The sequence below is a fragment of the Carettochelys insculpta genome, chromosome 1, assembly GCF_033958435.1.
Source record: "Carettochelys insculpta isolate YL-2023 chromosome 1, ASM3395843v1, whole genome shotgun sequence".
Taxonomy (NCBI): domain Eukaryota; kingdom Metazoa; phylum Chordata; order Testudines; family Carettochelyidae; genus Carettochelys; species Carettochelys insculpta.
The window spans coordinates 375786395-375804571 of record NC_134137.1 but is presented as its reverse complement, the minus strand read 5'-3'; the positions used below and the strand labels follow the sequence as shown (position 1 = coordinate 375804571).

Here is an 18177-nt window from a genome sequence, read left to right as displayed (position 1 = left end):
ATGCAGTCCCAGTTGTCTCATGCTCTAATGTATCTATCGTCAAAGCACCTCTGTGAGACAGGGAAGTGCGGTTACCACGGGGCAGCAGGAGTTAGGCATCTGAGTGTCTCTGAGGAGCTGAACCTCAGCGCCTGGCCCCAAGACACACATGAAACCTGTAGCACAACCAGGAATTGACTGCTGGACTCCCACAGGAGCACCTCACCCCTGAACAGCCCCACCCCCAGCTGCACTCTGGAGCAGGGCAATAAAGACTGGTCCCTTTCCGACTTTTCTCAGTTAGCTCTTTTCCTTCCCTGGTGGGTGAGGCTCCTTAAGGCGCTGCAGGGCTGTGGAAGACAAACTAGCTTCACCATTTATAACCCTCCTTCTTCTCTGGATGGACATCGTCAATCCATCCTGGGAATACTGCATAAGAAAGAGTGCGAGACCCCACTCTAGAATCATCAGTGGCTCCACTCCAGCTCCACTGAACACTGGGGGCAGGAGTCCATTGCTCGGGGGGGAACTAAACCACAATAAAATCGCCTGCACTAAAAAGCACCTAGCAGCCAATGATCTCAAAGGACTCTCCAGAGGCTCATTATTATGCCCATTTTACAGACAGGTGAGGAGAAGGGAGCCCAGAGTTTTTTACAAGTATACAATAAGGTGTAACCCCAGTGGTTTCAGTGCCTCTGGGGTTAGAGAGGTAGCCTTCCATGGTACATAGCTGGTCTGTAACTGGTAGCAGCAAGTATCTAAAGTGGCCAGAGATGCGACCTTAAATGAGGAAGGCTCTGAGATACTGCAGAGGACTCCCTCCCAGGTATCTGGCTGTTGGCTCTTACTCACATACTGGGGTCTAGCCCATTTGGAATTTACCCCCTTGGTCAGCTTGGGGAGGGTGGGGTGCTCAGCCTCCTTGGCAGTCCAGGGTACGTGTCGATTTAAGTGACTGTCCCTGGTGCATTCTCCGCAACATGAAATCTTTAAATCATGATTTGAGAGGTGAGGGGTCTGTCACAGGAATGGATGAGGCTCTGTGGCTGGCCACATGCAGGTCAGACTAGATGATTAGGGCAATGCCTTCCGGCCTCATAGTCTGTGAGGACACACAGAGTGGAAGAGCTGGGAATGGGCCTCTCCAGATTGCTTTAACCACTAGTTTATACTTTCTTGTAATGTAAGACGTTCCCTCACAATGCACTGCTTTTAAAAAAGGTTTACTGCCAGGCCCTGCAATATATTAATCTCTGGAGACAAGCATCAGGGGTAGCTGCGTAAGTCTCTATCCTCAAAAACAACAGGAAGTCCTGTGGCACCTTATAGACTAACAAAAATTTTGGTCTTTGCCCACAAAACCTTATGCTCCAAAATATTTGTTAGTCTATAAGTTGCCACAGGACTTCTTGTTTTTAATCTCTGGGGCTACGTCTACACTAAAAGCATCCGTCGACAGAAATTACTGTCGACAGGGTAATCTCAATAGAACCTCTGTCAACAGATTGCATCTACGCATAACTTGCTCTGTCGACAGAGAACTGCCAGACTGAGCTGCCCTCTGGTGCCAGAAAGTGAAATGGCAGCTCTGCAAATAGGGCTGCTTGGCAACCGGAAGTCTGCTCTGTCAACGGAAGCATCTACACTGCACTTTTGTCGACAGTACTATGTCCGGAGATTGTTATGTCTCAAAATTTTGAGGGATAATACTCTCGAGGAAAATGCAGCATTCTATCAAGACTTTGTCGACAGAACGCTTGGAGTGTGTGGACGCTCCCTGAGTCATTTCGACAGAAGGCCCCTTCTGTCGACAAAACTCTGTAGTGTTGACCCAGCCTGGGTGTCCAGAACTGGCTCTAGTTATGGTCCAATTCCATCCACTTGTCCTCTATTCCCATCTGTGTAAACCAACCGGAACCTTGTGTTTTTATTGCCACAACTGGTTAGAGATTTTTGGCACCTAACTCTCCTGCCTGGGCACATGGGGCTCAAGTTTGTACCAACCTGGAGCTCCGTGACATCATGCAGAGCACAGGGTGCCGGGGACCAGAGCTGCGGGCTGAATTAAAAACCTTTGGCCCATGGGTCACCCTGAGGGGGCAAGGAATGCGGCCCGTATTTTTAAACCCAGCTATGAGCTGTGCACATGACTCCCAATAAAATCCATAGGAACGGGGCACCCATCCCTATGGGGCTTTGAAAGCCTCATCTTATGGAAGCATTAGGATCGCGTGCTTCCTTGCACCTCGCCAGCCAGCCTTGGGCCTGGTGCCACAAAATTATCCTCACGTGCGTGGGACCACTCGACAATCATTCTGTTCACTCTGTCTGAAGCAGCTGGCTCTGGTGGCTGTCAGAAGATGGGATACGGGGCTAGAGGTACCACTATGGCCTTTCTTTTGTTCTGATTGGCTTACCGTCATGCCAGTCGGGCCTCGGACTCCTGCAATGCCTTCCTCCCCCTGTTGGCAAAGAGAAATTTAGTTTCATCACCAGGTCTATAAACCCTGAAGGGTAGATGATACACGTCGCCCTGCCAGGCGCTCCCACAGAAGTCAATGGACAATCTGTGCAGACAATCTGTGCCCAAACCCTCAAAGATATTGAGGTGCCAAACCCCCACTGACACCATTGTGAATGCAGCACCTAGATACCCTGGAGCTCTGGGCCTGCAGGACTGGACCCTCTGCCATCAGCCTGTTATTTAGTGCTCTGTTCCCCTGCGGGAAGTGGTGAACAGTATCCCGGGCAGCTTCAAAATCACAGTGTGCTCATCACAAAGCTAAGCTTAGTGTCCAGAGTGTGCACTGGGAACAGGAGGTCAGACAGCTCCCGGCTGGTGGAATGAAAGGTCGGGTGAGGAACAATCTTCTCAGCTCTGTGTTTCGGGGACAGGTCTCAGATGCTTTTCTGTTTAGACATTCTCTGTAGAATTAGAGGGTCAACCTCTGCTTACATGAGCTTCAGGAAGACCGAGCCCCATAAATAAGGCAGCCCTGAATTCAGCCTGGAATGCACATCACAGTGCTGTCTCCTCTATGTTTGTTGATAGGAATTATTTGCCCGTTACCTTCCTAACCCTTTACACAATGTGTGCAAATGTAGCCTTCATATGAAGTATAAGCTATATGACTATATCCATCTGTAACCCAGGCCCCATGTCTCTAACCTACTTAGAGCACCGATTAATTAACAAGAGTGTTGTGAGAAAGACATGAGAAGCACAGGTTGAACCTCTCTAGTCTGGCACCCTCTGGACCTGACTGGTGCTGAATGAAAGAATTTGCAGAACCACAGGAGGTCAATATTGTCTAGCACATTACCAACACTTGTACTGCTTGCTGGGCTCTTAGAAGACATTTAGGGGTAAATTACAACTAAATAACAGCACAGGACACTTAGAACCAGGACTCTTGGCTGGAAACATACTTTATGGGACCAGGAGAAGCTTGGCCACACCCATGAGAAGTGGGCATCCAGCTAACTAAAATCATGCTAGATTACAGATGTTGCCAGACAAGAAAAGGCCAGACTAGAGAGACCCAACCTGTAATTCTTCTGCTTTACTCTGAGTTGATTAGGCCTCAGTTGGAGTGTGGTGCCCCAAACTGGACACAATATCTCAGTAAAGATGTGGAGAAAATGGAGAAGGTCCAGAGAAGAGCAACTAAAATTATTAAAGGTCTAGAGAGCATGAGCTATGAGGGAAAACTGAAAGACCTGGGTTTGTTTAGTCTGGAAAAAAGAAGACTTGATAGGAGCTTTCAATTACCTAAAAGGGTGTTACAAGGAGAGAGAGAACAATTATTCTCCCTAAACTCTGATGACAGGACAAGAAGCAATGGGCTTAATTTGCAGCAAGGGAGGTTTAGGTTGGACATGAGGAAAAACTACCTAACTCACAGGGTGGTAAAACACTAGAATATATTGCCTAGGGAGATTGGGGGATCTCCATCACCGGAGATATTTAAGAGCAGGTTAGATAGGCATCTGCTGGGGATGATCTAGATGGTGCTTCGTCCTGCCGTGAGGGCAGGGGACCAGAATCAATGACCTCTCGAGGTCTCTTCCAGTTCTAGTATTCTATGATTCTAACCATGTATTAATCCTTCATAAACCTCATATGTATAATAGCCTGACTGGTTAATTCCTTGAGTATGTTGGTCTTACAAGCTAAATCCTGGAAGATGTCTCACTTCAAATGCCAGAATTTTATACAGACCGAGGCACACTACAGTTTTGCAAGGTTTAACTTAAGTTCCTTCAGTTTACTTTCCCTATTAACTACGTTGACTAATTCTTGAAGATCCCTTTCATTTTCTGCAATTAAAACTGTATTGTCAGCATATCAAAGATTATTTAAATTGTATCCACCAATATTTAACCCAGGAAGACCCTCTATTTTTACATAATCCTTTCACTATACAAATTAAAAAGATCTGGTGAAAAAACATAACCCTGTCTAACCCGCCTTTTTATTTTCCTATAGTCACTTAGTTCACCACCCATTCTTACAGCTGCTGTTTGATCCCAGTATATATTCCCAATTATTCTTAAATCCCTTCCATCTACGTCCAGTTCCTCTAAGATTCAATGGTAATAACTAAAAGCAAAGTTATGCCAAAGTGTGACATAAGTGGAAACGGGATAGTTGTATGTCAGGTGACTAAACTTAAATACTTGGGATGTTATATCACATCAACGGAAGTTAAATGCAGAATTGCACAAGCAAAGTCTGCATTCCAGAGAATGAGGTGTATCCTCACTAACAAGTCGTTATTAGAAGTCAGGAAAAGACTTTTGCCATGTTCTATTGAGCCAATATTATTATATGGGTCTGAAGCATGGACAATCAGCATGCAAGTTGAGAAGTCCACTGAAGCCACAGAAATGTGGTTTTTAAGGAGGATGTTGCCTATTCCATGGACAGCTAAGAGGATGAATGAGTCTGTTTTGATTGAAGCACAGTGTAGGAGATTGTTGCTAGTGAGAACAAGGACAAGACAAGCAAAATTTGTAGGACATGTAATGAAGAAATTAGGACTTGAACACCTAGGAACGATGGGGAAAATAGATAGTAAATGGGGCAGGGGTAGGCAGTGAGAGAAATTAGGGGATAGTATTACTTCCTGGTTACGGTGTGGAAGCATTGTAAAAATGCTAGAAAGCACTCAGAATAGACGGGTGGAGGGCCATGACTTCCTATGCCAGTTGGCAAGGCACTGAAGGAAGGAAGGAAGGAAGGTAAACTCCCTCAGACCAGGTTCTCACCTCAATAACACTCATGTAAACCCACCATAGTGTAACACAAGAACAAATATCTTCTTTCCTCTAACCATATAACCTCCAAATGAAGACCAACCACCATTAGCTGTGGAGTTAAGAGTCACATACTCACATTCCACCTAAATCTCATTACAATAGTGTCACACCAGGCTGTTAAGGAAACCCCATCCAATTGCCAGATAAAGAAAACAGATCTCAAGGTGGGCAGAGAAAACTCAGTTAACAGCATTTTGTCTGGCAAGAAACTACTTATCAATAACTGAGGTTGTAGCATCCTCATTCTCTGATAATTGTCCTCACTTTCCTATTGGTTTGTCTATATGAGCTCTGCCTGGTTTGTAATTGTTTCTGTCTGCTGTAATTAAGTTTGCTAGGTGTGAATCAAATTAAGATGGTGGGGTATGACTGGTTAGGTAATTCCATTATAGTAGGTTACAATTGGTTGGTAACATTATACTAAAATAGTTGAATAGTAACAGAGAGGTAGCCGTGTTAGTTTATATTCTAACAAAACAAAACAGCAGAAATGTAGTACTTTAAAGACTAACAACATGATTTATTCGGTGATGAGTTTTCATGGAACAGACCCACTTCATCAGATCAATTTCATTTCCAATACAGACGGACATTTGTAAGTACAGAGGACCAAAAAGAAAAAAAAATGCAATAAAAACTGACAAATCAAATAGGATTCAAGGAAGGAGGTGAGAGGTGGGGGATGTTAGTCTTTAGACTTTGTTAGCCTTTAAAGTGCTACTCAAATAATTGGTCAGGGTATAGCTAAGAAGGACTCAAGTTTCACTACACAACCCTGGGGTCCAAGAAGGGAAAAAGGAGGAAGGAAAAGACGTGGGAGAAGAACTCATCTCCAAGACACAGCTAAAGACCAGAGCTGTCAGGACTCCTCCACAGGACCATTAGGTGCAGCAACCAGCACCTAAAGAGACTGAGGTTGTCTGGCCAACAGGGGAAGTCTGCCCGCCTTTATCAGGACTGGGGAGCATGACACTGAGTGCTTAGCGCATATTCTGCTTGGTTGGTAGTTGTCAATAAACAGAGAATAGGAATATTACTGTGTAAGGCTTTTTCAGTGGCACAGATCCTGCAGACCTGCAGCAAGTTATGCCCTGAGCCTTAGGAACTGGGTAAGAGTGGGTGTTTGAAGTCAAAGGGTTGCACCTTGAGCCCTAGGAATTGGGTAATGAAATGTGTGTCCCTGACATCTGAAAGGGACAAAGAAATTTGTGTGGGTAACAGGAGGACCACAGGACCCAGTGATTCACGCCAGATGTACACAACAGCACTAAAAGCAGAATTAGCTCTTCATGGTTTCATTACCTCTTCCCCTCGCCATGGCAAGATTTACAGGGGACTGACCTTACACAGCTGTTGACATTCTCAGCAAGCGGCACTTCCCAGGGACCTATTTAACAACTCTCCTGGCACCTGGCGGGCTCGTGTACACGGCTTGCATGATAAAGTCAGTTTATTCATACAACAGCTGGAGAGGAAGCAGTGTGTTGAGATGTCTGTCTTCTTTGGGCTAAACACATGAGCATTTGCATCCTGGCCCAGGACTGTGCTTTGGGAGGTACGGGGGTGGGATGGGGTGAAATAATCAGCTAAGCCACTCTGCTCTCACTATTCATACTTACTAATAAGATGTTTATTTTATCAACTATTGTTAATATGATGGTAGCACCTCCAGGCCCTGATCCAGGATCGGGCCCCTGTAGGATCAGCACTCGCAGATATGTGTGTGCTCATTCATTAAAACTTTTTGCTGCAGGGGTGGAGGGGGAGTCACCCCTGTAAACTGAGCGCTTGGGCAGCCGCCCAGGAGAGATTCAGGTGCTGCCTAGCTGCTGATTAGCAGTGCGCCCACAGTCGGCAGCATGCATTTCTATGGGTGGTGCACTCCCATGCATGCATCAGTGCACATAAGAAAATTTAATCCACCCACAAATGGAAAAAATTAGCGGGACCCCTGGGAGTTACAGTTCATTATCTGAATTCATTTTAAATGAACAGAAAGATCGGGGAGGCCAGGCTGGACAAGCACATGGTTACAGCTTCGTCGATGAGAAGTGAATTCACAGAAGGCAGCAAAGTTACGTACGTGCAAGCATAAGTCTATGGTGCAGATGCTGATGCTGAGGCAGCCTGAATCCAGCTGGCACAGGCCCTGTTAGAAGTGAAGCGTGGGGTAGAAAACTAAGAACGTACTCAGCGTCTACGCCGGGTTATAATGCACTGTCTCCACCGCTGCTGTTTCTTGCATCAGCTGGATTCAAGCTAGCTCCAGGAAGGTGGCCAGTGCCCAGCTTTTGCTCTGCAGAGACCTCCCCTCAGTGAGATCAGCATCTGCCCCAGCGTCACTTACCGAGGTCTGACTTGCCCTTAGGCCACTGTCAGGAGGGTGCAGTGGCTGTATGCAGGGCAGGAGAACCTGGCCCAGAGAGAGACCCAATCATAGAATCATAGAACCTTAGGGCTGGAAGGGACCTCAGGAGGTCATCTAGTCCATCCCCCTGCTTCAAGCAGGATCAATCCCCACTAAGTCATCCCAGCCAGGACCTTGTCAAGTCCGGACTTAAAAACCTCGAGGGATGGAGAATCCGCCACCTCTCTAGGCAACACATTCCAGTGCTTCACCACCCTCCTGGGGAAGTAGTTTTTCCTAACATCCAACCTACACCTCTCCCTCTATAACATCAGACCATTGCTCCTTGTTGTGCCATCTGACACCACTGAGAACAATTTCTCACCCTCCTCTATAGAGCTCCCCTTCAGGAAGTTGAAGGCTGCTACTAAATCACCCCTCAGTCTTCTCTTCTGTAAACTAAACAAGCCCAAATCCCTCCGCCTGTCCTCATAGGTCTTGTGCTCCAGCCCCTTAATCATTTTTGTTGCCCTCCACTGAACCTGCTCCAGCACATCCACATCCTTTCTAAACTGGGGGGCCCAAAACTGGACACAATATTCCAGATGTGGCCTCACCAGTGCCGAATAGACGGGAACTACCACTTCTCTAGATCTGCTGGCAATGCTCTTCCTAATGCACCCTAGTGTGCTGTTAGCCTTCCTGGCTACAAGGGCACACTGTTGACTCATCCGCCATAATGCCTAGGTCCCTTTCTGCTGTACTGTTGCTTACCAATCAGCCAGCTCCATTCCAGTGATGCCTCATTTGCACCAGGGAAGAATCACCATGGGGGCAGATCTGTAGTGGTGGGAGCAATGTACCCTCTTGCTTTTTCCATCCATGTGCAGAACAGTTTTATGTGCACGGAGGCCCGTGAGAACGCGCACCGCCGATAGAAGCAATAATCAAGCAGTGGGCACGCTGCCAGTCACGCAGGGAGGGTTTGAATCTCTGCTGCGTGACGGCATAAGCTCCCAGTGTTCGGGGAGCACTGGGATGGCTGGAAGCATGCCCTTCCCGCCAACTCCACATTGGCCCAGGAGACAACCTAGCGCCTCTGAGCGTGGCCGGGCTTGGACTCTGGAAGATTCAGGATTGGTGCCTGATGGGGCTTTGGAGGTGAGTGATTGCTGCACGAGAACATGTTCAGCACAGACACCCCAACGAGAGCACCGAACGGAGGCTGGCGGGGTGATGGAACGACCTACCCTGGGGCCAGGCAGTCCGCGGGGACCTCTGGGACCTGCCACACCGAGGCCGAGCTCCCCCTGCACAACAGAAAGGGACACATAGGGGCATTTCAAAGACACAGATACTCATCCCCCGCATCCCCTGGCGGAGCCACACCCTGCAGACACTGATGGGTGTCCTGCCGTTGCCTCCGGTGGGATTGGCTCCACCCCTCGTACTGCAGAGACCACAAAGCCTGGTCCCAAACAATTCCCACCCCTCTATTACCGCTTCAGCGTCGACAGTCTGACACTGCCTCCTAGGCAGGTGACCACAGTCCCTGAGCGGAAGGGCCCACAATTTAAAAGGGCGACATTTAAGGGCGTGTCTACGCTGCAGTTAACCCCCGCTCTTCCGGTGTCAGCCCTGCACACCCCTACGGCCTCCCGCTGTCCATCCCCAGGGGAAGAGTAGCAGCGCAGGCAGGGGCTGGCACACCGGGACAGCCACACAACCCGGCCGGGCAGCTGGCCTGGATCCCGCCAGTTCCAGCGTTCTGTAATTCACCCTGCACGCTCGTGGGGAGTAATAAGCCCTCCAGTAGGGGCCAGCTGAATCTGTGGGCAAACCAGCGTGGACTTGGGCTTGAGTCTTTAACGCTGCTTGGGAGGAGACCATCTGGGAGCGTGGGCTCTCGGCGGGGGGAAGGGCACAAAGGGGGAGCAGGCGGCTGGCCCACTTCTTATTCCAGCAAACCGTACCACTACAGCAGCACCCCTGCGCTGCCTCTTCCCCCTGAGACCCTGCCCCTTGCCCCACCCCTTTTCCCAAGCCCCGCCCCATGCCCCACCCCTTCCCCAAAGCTCCGCCCCACTCTCCGCCTCATCCCCTGAGGCTTGTCGCTGTTCTCCCCTCTCCTAGCTGTTTGATCCTCGCCCCCTATGATCCCCCACCCCAACCCCAGCCTCCGTCTGCTCCACGGCTGGGAGAGGACCTGCAGCCCCTGCTGTGGGTGCCGCCTGCCCACGAGACACAGGCAGGAAGCCATCCTGACTGAGCAGCGGCTGGCACACATTAATGACCAGCCACCTCTCCCCGCCCCTGCCGCGGTAACTGGAGGTTTGGCGTCCAGCAAGCACACTGCACAGGTCCCTTGTGACTGGACAAAGTCAGGTCATCTGGCGACTAAGCAGGTGGGGATGTCGGCTGGGGTCAGGTCTGGCTCCCAGCTGCACCCGGTGAGACAGAAGGCTGTGAGGTGTCAGGGGGTTTCCTCTCGGGTTCCCCAAGAGTGCAAGCTCCACCCCTCCGTCCCAGCCCACAGCTTTGGGCTGAGGCAACCAGTTCAGAATCCAGCTTGGCATCGTCTCTGGATCTCTGGTTTTACAGCTCACCTTGTTGCCACGGATGCCGGGCAGCCCTCGACTCCCCTGCGGAGCAAGGAGACGGACACTCTCATTCGCGAGGCCCTGGACGCACTGCGCCCCAGGAACGGAGCCAGCGAGCGACAGGCAGGTTGGAACACACCCGGCTAAAGGCACTCAGCACAGGGCCAGGGGAAGAGAACCGGGCCGAGAGCCCGAGAAGGACGCCCTCCCTTTCTCCAGCATGGGCAGCAGCCGCACCAGCTTCCCAGCCGTGACTCCTCTGCCCTTGGGCCTCACCCCGACACAAGGCCAAATCTGGATGGGGGGGATCCATGCCCTCTCCTGCCCCTGCTCCCGTGTGGCACACCCCCTCCCAGTCCGGGTTCAGCCCAGCCTGGGTCTGTGCACAGAGGGAGCTGGGTCTGTACAGCACAGCACAGGGCTGCCAAACTTCCAGGTGCACAAAACCGAACACGATTGTTCCACCCTGCCCCGCCCTCCCCTGAGGCCCCGCCCCTGCCCTGCTCCTTCTCCCAAGCCCTGCCCACACTTGCCTCCCCCCATCTCTCACTCATTTCACCGCACTGGCTCAGGGGCCTGGAGCACAGAAGTGGGTGAAAGCTCCAGCTGGGGGTGCAGGCTGGGGATGATGGGTTTTGGATCCAGAATGGTCTTCTGGGCTGGGGCCGAGGGGTTCAGAGGGCAGTGGGGGTTGGGGACAAGGGGCTCAGAGGGTGGGGGGGCTGTGGGCTGGGGTTCAGGGGTCCAGGCGGGGGGCTACTCGGGGTGCAGACTACAGGCAGCCCTTACCTCAAGCAGCGGCATGAACCGCTCTGGCTCCTATGTGGTGGTGCAGCCAGGCAGCTCTGCACGCTGCCCTCTCCATAGGCAGCACCCTGCAGCTCTCACTGCTCAGCTCCTGGTGGCGCTCGCAGCAAAGGCAGTGCGCACAGCCGACTGGCTGCCCCACACGTGGGAGCCGGGCGGGGCGGGGGGGCGGGATGCCACTGCCTCCGGGAGCTGCGCAACTTGGAGGTTAGCAGGGAGCCCGCCAGCCCCGTTCCATGGCACTGCTGCCACTGCAACAATCAACAGCCCGCCCAGTGGTGCCAACCAGAGCTGCCAGGATCCTTTCCAACTGGGGTTTCCCGTCAAACACCGGACTTGTGATCAACCCACTACAGCGCCTAGCGCAATGGGAGCCGGTCCACCACTGGGCCTCCCAGCACAGACACATATTACACGGTCCGGGCATGTGTAGCTCGGAGTGGGAAGCGACCAGGGCAGCACAGGGCCGACCTTCCCAGCTGTGACCCTCGCCGCTAAAATGAGCAGAAAATGAAAATCAAAGGTCACCTGTTTTCCCGGGGACCCTGGAGGTCCTGGCAGCCCAGGGAATCCAGTCCTGCCTCTCTTACCGCGTTCCCCCTTCAAAGAGAAAAGCCGTTGAGAGGCAGATAACTTCGAGGCAAGGCACTGTGTGCCCCTAGAAGTGCCCAGAGAGGTGGGGCCCCCCCACCAGCTGTCCCATAGACTGACAAGGGGGGTGACCGGGGCAGGAAACGGAGCAGACATTAGCAAACAAACACATAACTCATAAGGGTTAATAGAGAAGGTGGCCCATGATGAGCCACCACTGCTCAAGATCACACTAAACAACTCCGGACTTTTCTTGGAATTCAGAACCCATTCCCTGGGGCCCGGGGGGGGCTCGCTCTGCAAAGACATCTGGAGCTCCACCCAAGGGAGAAAACTTGTTTGCTCGCTGCCAGGGACTGGCTACTGGGCTAGAGGGAGCGTGGCTCTGATCTAGGCTGACCATCCCCAGGTTTGACTTGTGGGTAGGTCCTCTGGAAGTCTCCGCGGTGCCACCATCCCCAGAAGCTGAGGGAGACCAGAGGACAGACCAGTTCTGGGTTTGATGCACAGACTCGGAAGTTAATAACTGGGGAAGCGGGACAAGGAGTGGTGGGCAAATGGGAGCAGCGGTCGGGCACCGTACAGGGAAGACAATGCTCAGGAGGGGTCTGCCACTTGTTTTCCCTGGGCTGCGTAGTCTCGTGTGGTCTAACGCTAGATACAGCAGCTTCCAAGTGCCCCCAGGGACTGCTCTTGGGGGTGGCCTGGAAGAGATGAGCCAAGGAGGAGCCCACCCTCAGCAGCGCCTGGCAAGGATTAACAATCCCCCAGCATTGGGCTGCTGCTCGCGTGCAACACAAGCGTTCGGTCCATGAGCTGTAACTGCCGTGCTTGGAGCACTGAGTGTCATCAGCCTGGGATCTGGTCTGTGTCAGGGGGAACCAGTCATTCCCCAGTGGGGGGAAGTTCTTTAGCCTCCAGCAGCTGGAACTCCGCTGAGAACAGCTCAGCCTCCTGAAACTCGCAGGTCAGATTTCAGCCGGGGCTGGGGGCAGGGTGGTGGCCCTTGGGACTGATTGTCCCACATCGTGTGGGGCCCCTCCAACACCACCCCACATCTTCTTACAGAGCCTTAGCACCTGCTTGCAGCCTTGGCCCGTGCAAAGGCAGGTACAGTGTAGTCCTCCACCACCCTATCGTACAGCTCTATGGTGCCTCTGACTTATCACCTACCTTCTGCCCTGGCGTGCCAGGTGGACCCGAGACTCCTCTCTTTCCTGGTGATCCTGGAATGCCAGGGTTGCCGCGGATCCCCTGGGTGCCCTGCACACCGGGAGGTCCCGGGGCCCCAGGCTCCCCCTGTTGCATAGGAATCACACGGATGGAGTCACAAGGCGAGCAGTGGGCTCCCTGGTGGCACAGCTTACTGTGGCCACAACCAGCTGGGGAGTCTCTGCTCCCTTGGCACCCACTGCTCCTTCTGGATAGAACCGGCGAGTCCACTGAGCACCCACGCAAGGCAGAGTCTAATGACACTGGCCAGAGCCGGGCACATGGCTGATGGGCACCTCTCTGCACAATGCTGCCACCGTGAGACCTGCTACGCCGCCCCCATCCCCCCACAGCTCACACTCCCACCTCTGCCTGGCCCCAGCTACTGCAGCCCGGATGCTCCCCACGGCCTCCTAACGCTGACCCAGGAGAGACAGTTCCACCACGGCACCCCACTCCTGACATGCCTGCAGCACCCCGTTTATTTCGGTCCCCGGCTCTCACAGGCACCCCGGCTAGTACACGTCCCTCCTCCTTCTGCAGCATCACTCTCTGGCCACAATCAAACGACCCTGCTTCCGCCCACCCCAAAGGAAATGTCGGATGGGAGATGGTGCCCAGCAGAAGACAGCTCTGTGTGTTTGGAACACATGGGGGTCTTGCCCTCAAGAGCTTAGATTGGCTTTGGTGGCCCATCTTTGCAAGCCCCAGCGGCTCCTTGGCGCTTGCCTGCGCAGTGGTGGTGTGAGCAGCAAGGCCACAAAGCGTGAGCATCTGGGATGATGCATGCAGGAAGTGAGACCCTGTGCACGTACCTTATGCCCTGGGGGCCCGGCCTGACCACCAGGGCCTCTGAACCCAAGTCCTGGCTCTCCCTGTAACGAAAGACAAGAGGAGGAGGTACAGAGCAATCAGAAATGAGCCACCTTCTCCACCAGGGACCTGTTAAAGTCCTATGGGACATGCTGCTCTGTGCTGCTCACTTGGGGTCTGCTCTGTCTCCCACTGAAATCAATACTCCAGGGACAGGATCTACAGAACCCACCCCACAAGATGCCTGGCAGATAGGAGGCTGTAAGGCCACTGCCTCTGCTGTTGAGGGAGGAGAGTTCTAGGACCCATTCCCAGAGGGAGAGAACTGCAGAGAGAGGCTGAGCAGCTCTGCCCTGGAGAAAACACAGGCCGTGGTGGGAGGCGGCAGCTGACCGTCTGCAGTGATTAGATGGATCTGTGCAGCATGGCTGAATAAAGGCCTGTGGTGTACAGAAAAGAGCCAGGAGGCTACAGCAGCGGATGAATTGTACTGGTGTGAGAACAGCAGCCCATGCAGGAGAGCCCTTGAGTGTGGGGTCAAAGTCACCTCTCACCTTCTGACCATGTTCTCCGCTGTCGCCTTTAGCGCCCTAGGAATGGAGAGAAAGTTACAGAGCCCACCTGACACCCCGCCCTCCCTGCCCAGCCCCTTGCACCCCTTTCCCCAGTAGGGCCCTGAGCTGCCACCACCCTGCAGCCGAAGGAGCCCCAGCGGAGCCACTGGACTACTGGCCTTCACGGCTTAGCTGCCCCAAGCCCCAGACTGCTGGCAGCACACTCGAGCAGCACCGACCTACCTGAGCAGAGCTCTCCTGGTCCCACTGCCTCAAGTCCTGGGTTGCTGGCTGCCTTTCCCCTGAGCCTTGGGCTGCCACCTGGTTTCAGCACCAGCTTGACTCTCAGGCCAGCCCAAGGCCCCCCAGGGCCCCAGCTGGCCTCAGCTGCAGACCAACAAAGCCCAAAGCTCTCGGCAGCCAGCCCGAGCTGAGCACCCACCAGTTTGGGGGAAGAAGGGCAGCGAGGGCAGGGCCACAGGGCAATCAATATATGGGCCAAGTCACAGCCTGGGTTAAGGCCTATTATATCTGTCATTCACTGGGTACAAAGGGCCTGGCATAGGCTCAGTGCAATGCACTCTAGCAGCCCAAGGTGCCGCACACACGGCTGACAAGGCCTGCCCAGCGTGTCCTTCACTGACGGTGGGAACCAGTGCTCCCTGGGAGCTGAGCGCTTGGGCATCTGGCCAGGAGAAATTCAGGTGCTGTCTGATGATTAGCAGAGCGCCCACGGCCAGCACTGTGTGTTTCTACCGGTGGTGTACATCCGCATATGCCTCAGTGCACACAAAATTTATTCCACCCCAGATGGAAATTATTCGAGGGAACCCTGGTGGGAACTGCTGCACGATCTCAGGTACCTCCTGCTTGGTCACCCTGGCTTCGTCCTGGCCCATCATCTCTCCTAGTCTGCAGCAAACGCGCCGCCAATGGACGTGTTTGTGGAAGTCCCTTTGTGCTGCTTCCCTGCCCTGACATGTCCCCATTTCCTTCGCACTGTGTAACATTTGAATCCTTTCGCAGCGCTTATTGGTTATCCAGTTATAGTTATAGTAGGCATCCTTCAGTCTGCATAGACTATGGATCACGCCCTTTAAAGTTTCAATTGAGGACTTCATTTACAGCGTCTGTTGTGACTATAAAGACCCACACGAGAGTGACAGTCCTTGCTGCATCTCTTGCAGATGTAGTGGGTGTCTGGCAAGTCCTTATTGTGCTTTCTGTGCGCTCGCTTCTCCTCTGCTATTAAAAAGCCCACATACCCCAGCTCAGCACATTGTTACCGGCACCTGGATCAACATAACCACCAGCTCAGGGCATCTGGCTTTTGCTCTGCTGCTGAGCCAGACAGAGTAGGCCCAAGCCCCTCCATCTGGTATCTTACACCATCCTTTTCACTCGTGCAAAAGGCTGTGAGATGCTCCCCATTCTGAGCTGGGAACACTGCACTGGATTTTACTCAAATAGAAGGTACAAGGCAGGAGGGAATTCAGGTCTGTAGAAAGAGCCAGGTGCATGTCTGGGTGTTATCTGTTGGCATATGATCTTTAATGATTTATATACGTGCACATACAGGTCACTGTCATAACAATTGCGACCCCATTTAAATCACCCACTCTCCAGCTCCCTCTGGCACGTGAGTTAGCAGTTGGCTGGCAAAGGATAGCCAGGTCAGCCCCTTAGGGTGCTGGGAATTCAGTCCAGCAAGGCAATACCTGTGTGAAAAACTGTTGCAACACACAATACAATTGAAAGTACCTTTTCTCCTTTGTCTCCCTTGGCTCCAGGAGATCCTTTTTCTCCCTGGAAAGAAAAAGCCGCTCCATCACTCTTGTGTTCTAACCTCAGTGACTGAGCAGAGCCCTGAATCTGCTGGTTGTTGCCTAGATACCACACTGATGGGCACAAATGAAACAGAATCCTGGGGCTGGAAGGGACCTCAGGAGGTCATCAAGTCCAAACCCCTGCTCAAAGCAGGACCCATCCCAACTAAGTCATCCCAGCCAGGGCTTTCTCAAGCTGTGACTTAAAATCTTTAGGGATGGAGATGCCACCACCTCTCCTGGTAATGCATTCCAGTGCTTCACTGCCCTCCTGATGAATAGCTTGTCCTAATAGCCAATCTAGACCTCTCCCACTGTAGCTTGAGACCATTGCTCCTTGTTCTGCCATCTGCCACTATGGGGAACAACCTTTCTCCATTGTCTTTGTAATCCCCCTTCAGGAAGTTGAAGGCTGCTATCAAATCCCCACTCACTCTTCTGCCAATTAAATGAGCCCAAATTATCATAACTGAAGATACACATCTCCTAGAACTGGAGGGCATCTCAGGAGGTCATCGAGTCCAGTCCCCTGCCTTCTAAGCAGGACCAAGGACCATCCCTGCCATCTATTTCCCCCAGTCCCTAAATGGCCTCCCCAAGGATTGGCCTTACAACCCTGGGCTTAGCAGGGCAATGCTCAAACCACTGAGCTGAAACTCTGCCCTAAATCCCTCCCCCTCAAGCTCTCAGCCTCTCCTCCTAGGTCATGTTCTCCAACCCCCTAATGATTTCCGTTACACCAAGGCCACGTCTACACGTGCCCCAAACTTCGAAATGGCCATTTGCGTGGCCATTTCGAAGTTTGGGGCACGTGTAGACGTAGCCCAAGTGAGACTAGAGAGAGAAGATGGGCAGGGGACAGACACACTTTTGTTGTGGGGAGGGTGGGAACAAGGGAGATTGTCTGCCCTTCTGACACCCACCCCCACACGCCTGGCATGGAAAATTTCAACCCAAGTCCCCTTTCTGTCTGAAATCTCCGAAGACAACGTTGATGGTGTGGTGGAAATTTCGGCAGTGAAACATTTCTGGCTGAAAATGGAACTATGTGGATTTCGAAAGATGGCTCCGGTGCCTCAAGGGAGTTGTAGTTTAGGGGAATCTTCAACAGGCTGGGCAACATGTCCTGAGGGGCAGAGAGAGAGCACCGCTGCTCCTCCCCAGGGGGCAGGGACACGAGGAAAGCAGCCGACCAGAAGGGGGTTTCCCCAAGCAGGGCAGAAATTCGCATGAGGGCTGAGGCTCCTGATGACGGCGTCTATATGAGATCAGCTTCAGCAAGGTTTTTGCCCTGACGAGACCCACATACAGGTTTCTTCTGCAGACATGGAGGGCATCCCTAACAAAACGACACACAGCTGCATCCATCCACTCAGCCACCACCCTGAACATGGGCCAGCAAAGGGTATGTCTACACCATACTGTAAACCTGCACTCATGCCCTGGGTGTTTCCAAGGCTATGCTTGGGCATTCTCACTGCTTTGTGAGTTGCTGTTGCGGGACCTCAATCCCACAGCTCTTCTAATCTGTCCAGAGTGTGCTACACAGACCTTCTGACTCAGACTGGCGGCTTGAGCTGCATCCACACTGCACAATAATAGGGTCTGGAGCCAAGTCTCGGGACCCAGAGCTTGAATGCCTGCTGTACTGAGTCAGACTGTATGTGTCGACAAAAGCAAGGGTTGGGCTCAAACCTGAGTCACAGCCTGGTCTTACTGTGCAGCACAGCAATACGCAAATGCCTTGCACCTCAGTTGCCTATCTGTAAAATGGGGCTAATTCTTCCCTTCTTTCTCCAACCTTTTGTCTGTATTGCATATTGAGACTGAAAACTCTTCATACACATGTATAGTACCTTTCACAAAGGGCCCTGATCTCAGCTGGGGCTTCTAGATGGTACATGCATGCAAATAATAAACAGCAAGAAGACCAAACACTTTGTTCCAGTGTAAATGACTTTACAAGGCTCACCTGCAGGGCCATGGGGAGTCAGGCCTCATGGGCTGACAATTATTTGGGATCTTAAAGGAATTTAATTTGCCTTTAAATCAAGGTGTTTTAGCTCAGTTTTACAAGGGAATCCGATCGTGTGGTCTGTGGGGTTGGAGAAGGGTTGTTTGTT

At 52.3% G+C, this 18177-nt stretch overlaps 1 protein-coding gene across 1 annotated transcript in view; it reads right to left on the bottom strand.

The window, feature by feature from the left end:
- LOC142020062 (uncharacterized) overlaps nucleotides 1-18177 on the bottom strand; it is a 267476-nt gene that overhangs the window by 96810 nt on the left and 152489 nt on the right. Inside the window, exons 65-72 of the mRNA XM_075007686.1 lie at nucleotides 15990-16034; nucleotides 14229-14264; nucleotides 13677-13736; nucleotides 12823-12948; nucleotides 11587-11658; nucleotides 10258-10293; nucleotides 8902-8961; nucleotides 2400-2444 (exon numbers count right to left, since the gene is read on the bottom strand). Coding sequence (XP_074863787.1) covers nucleotides 2400-2444; nucleotides 8902-8961; nucleotides 10258-10293; nucleotides 11587-11658; nucleotides 12823-12948; nucleotides 13677-13736; nucleotides 14229-14264; nucleotides 15990-16034 — 480 coding nt within the window. The remainder of the gene's footprint in view (nucleotides 1-2399; nucleotides 2445-8901; nucleotides 8962-10257; nucleotides 10294-11586; nucleotides 11659-12822; nucleotides 12949-13676; nucleotides 13737-14228; nucleotides 14265-15989; nucleotides 16035-18177) is intronic.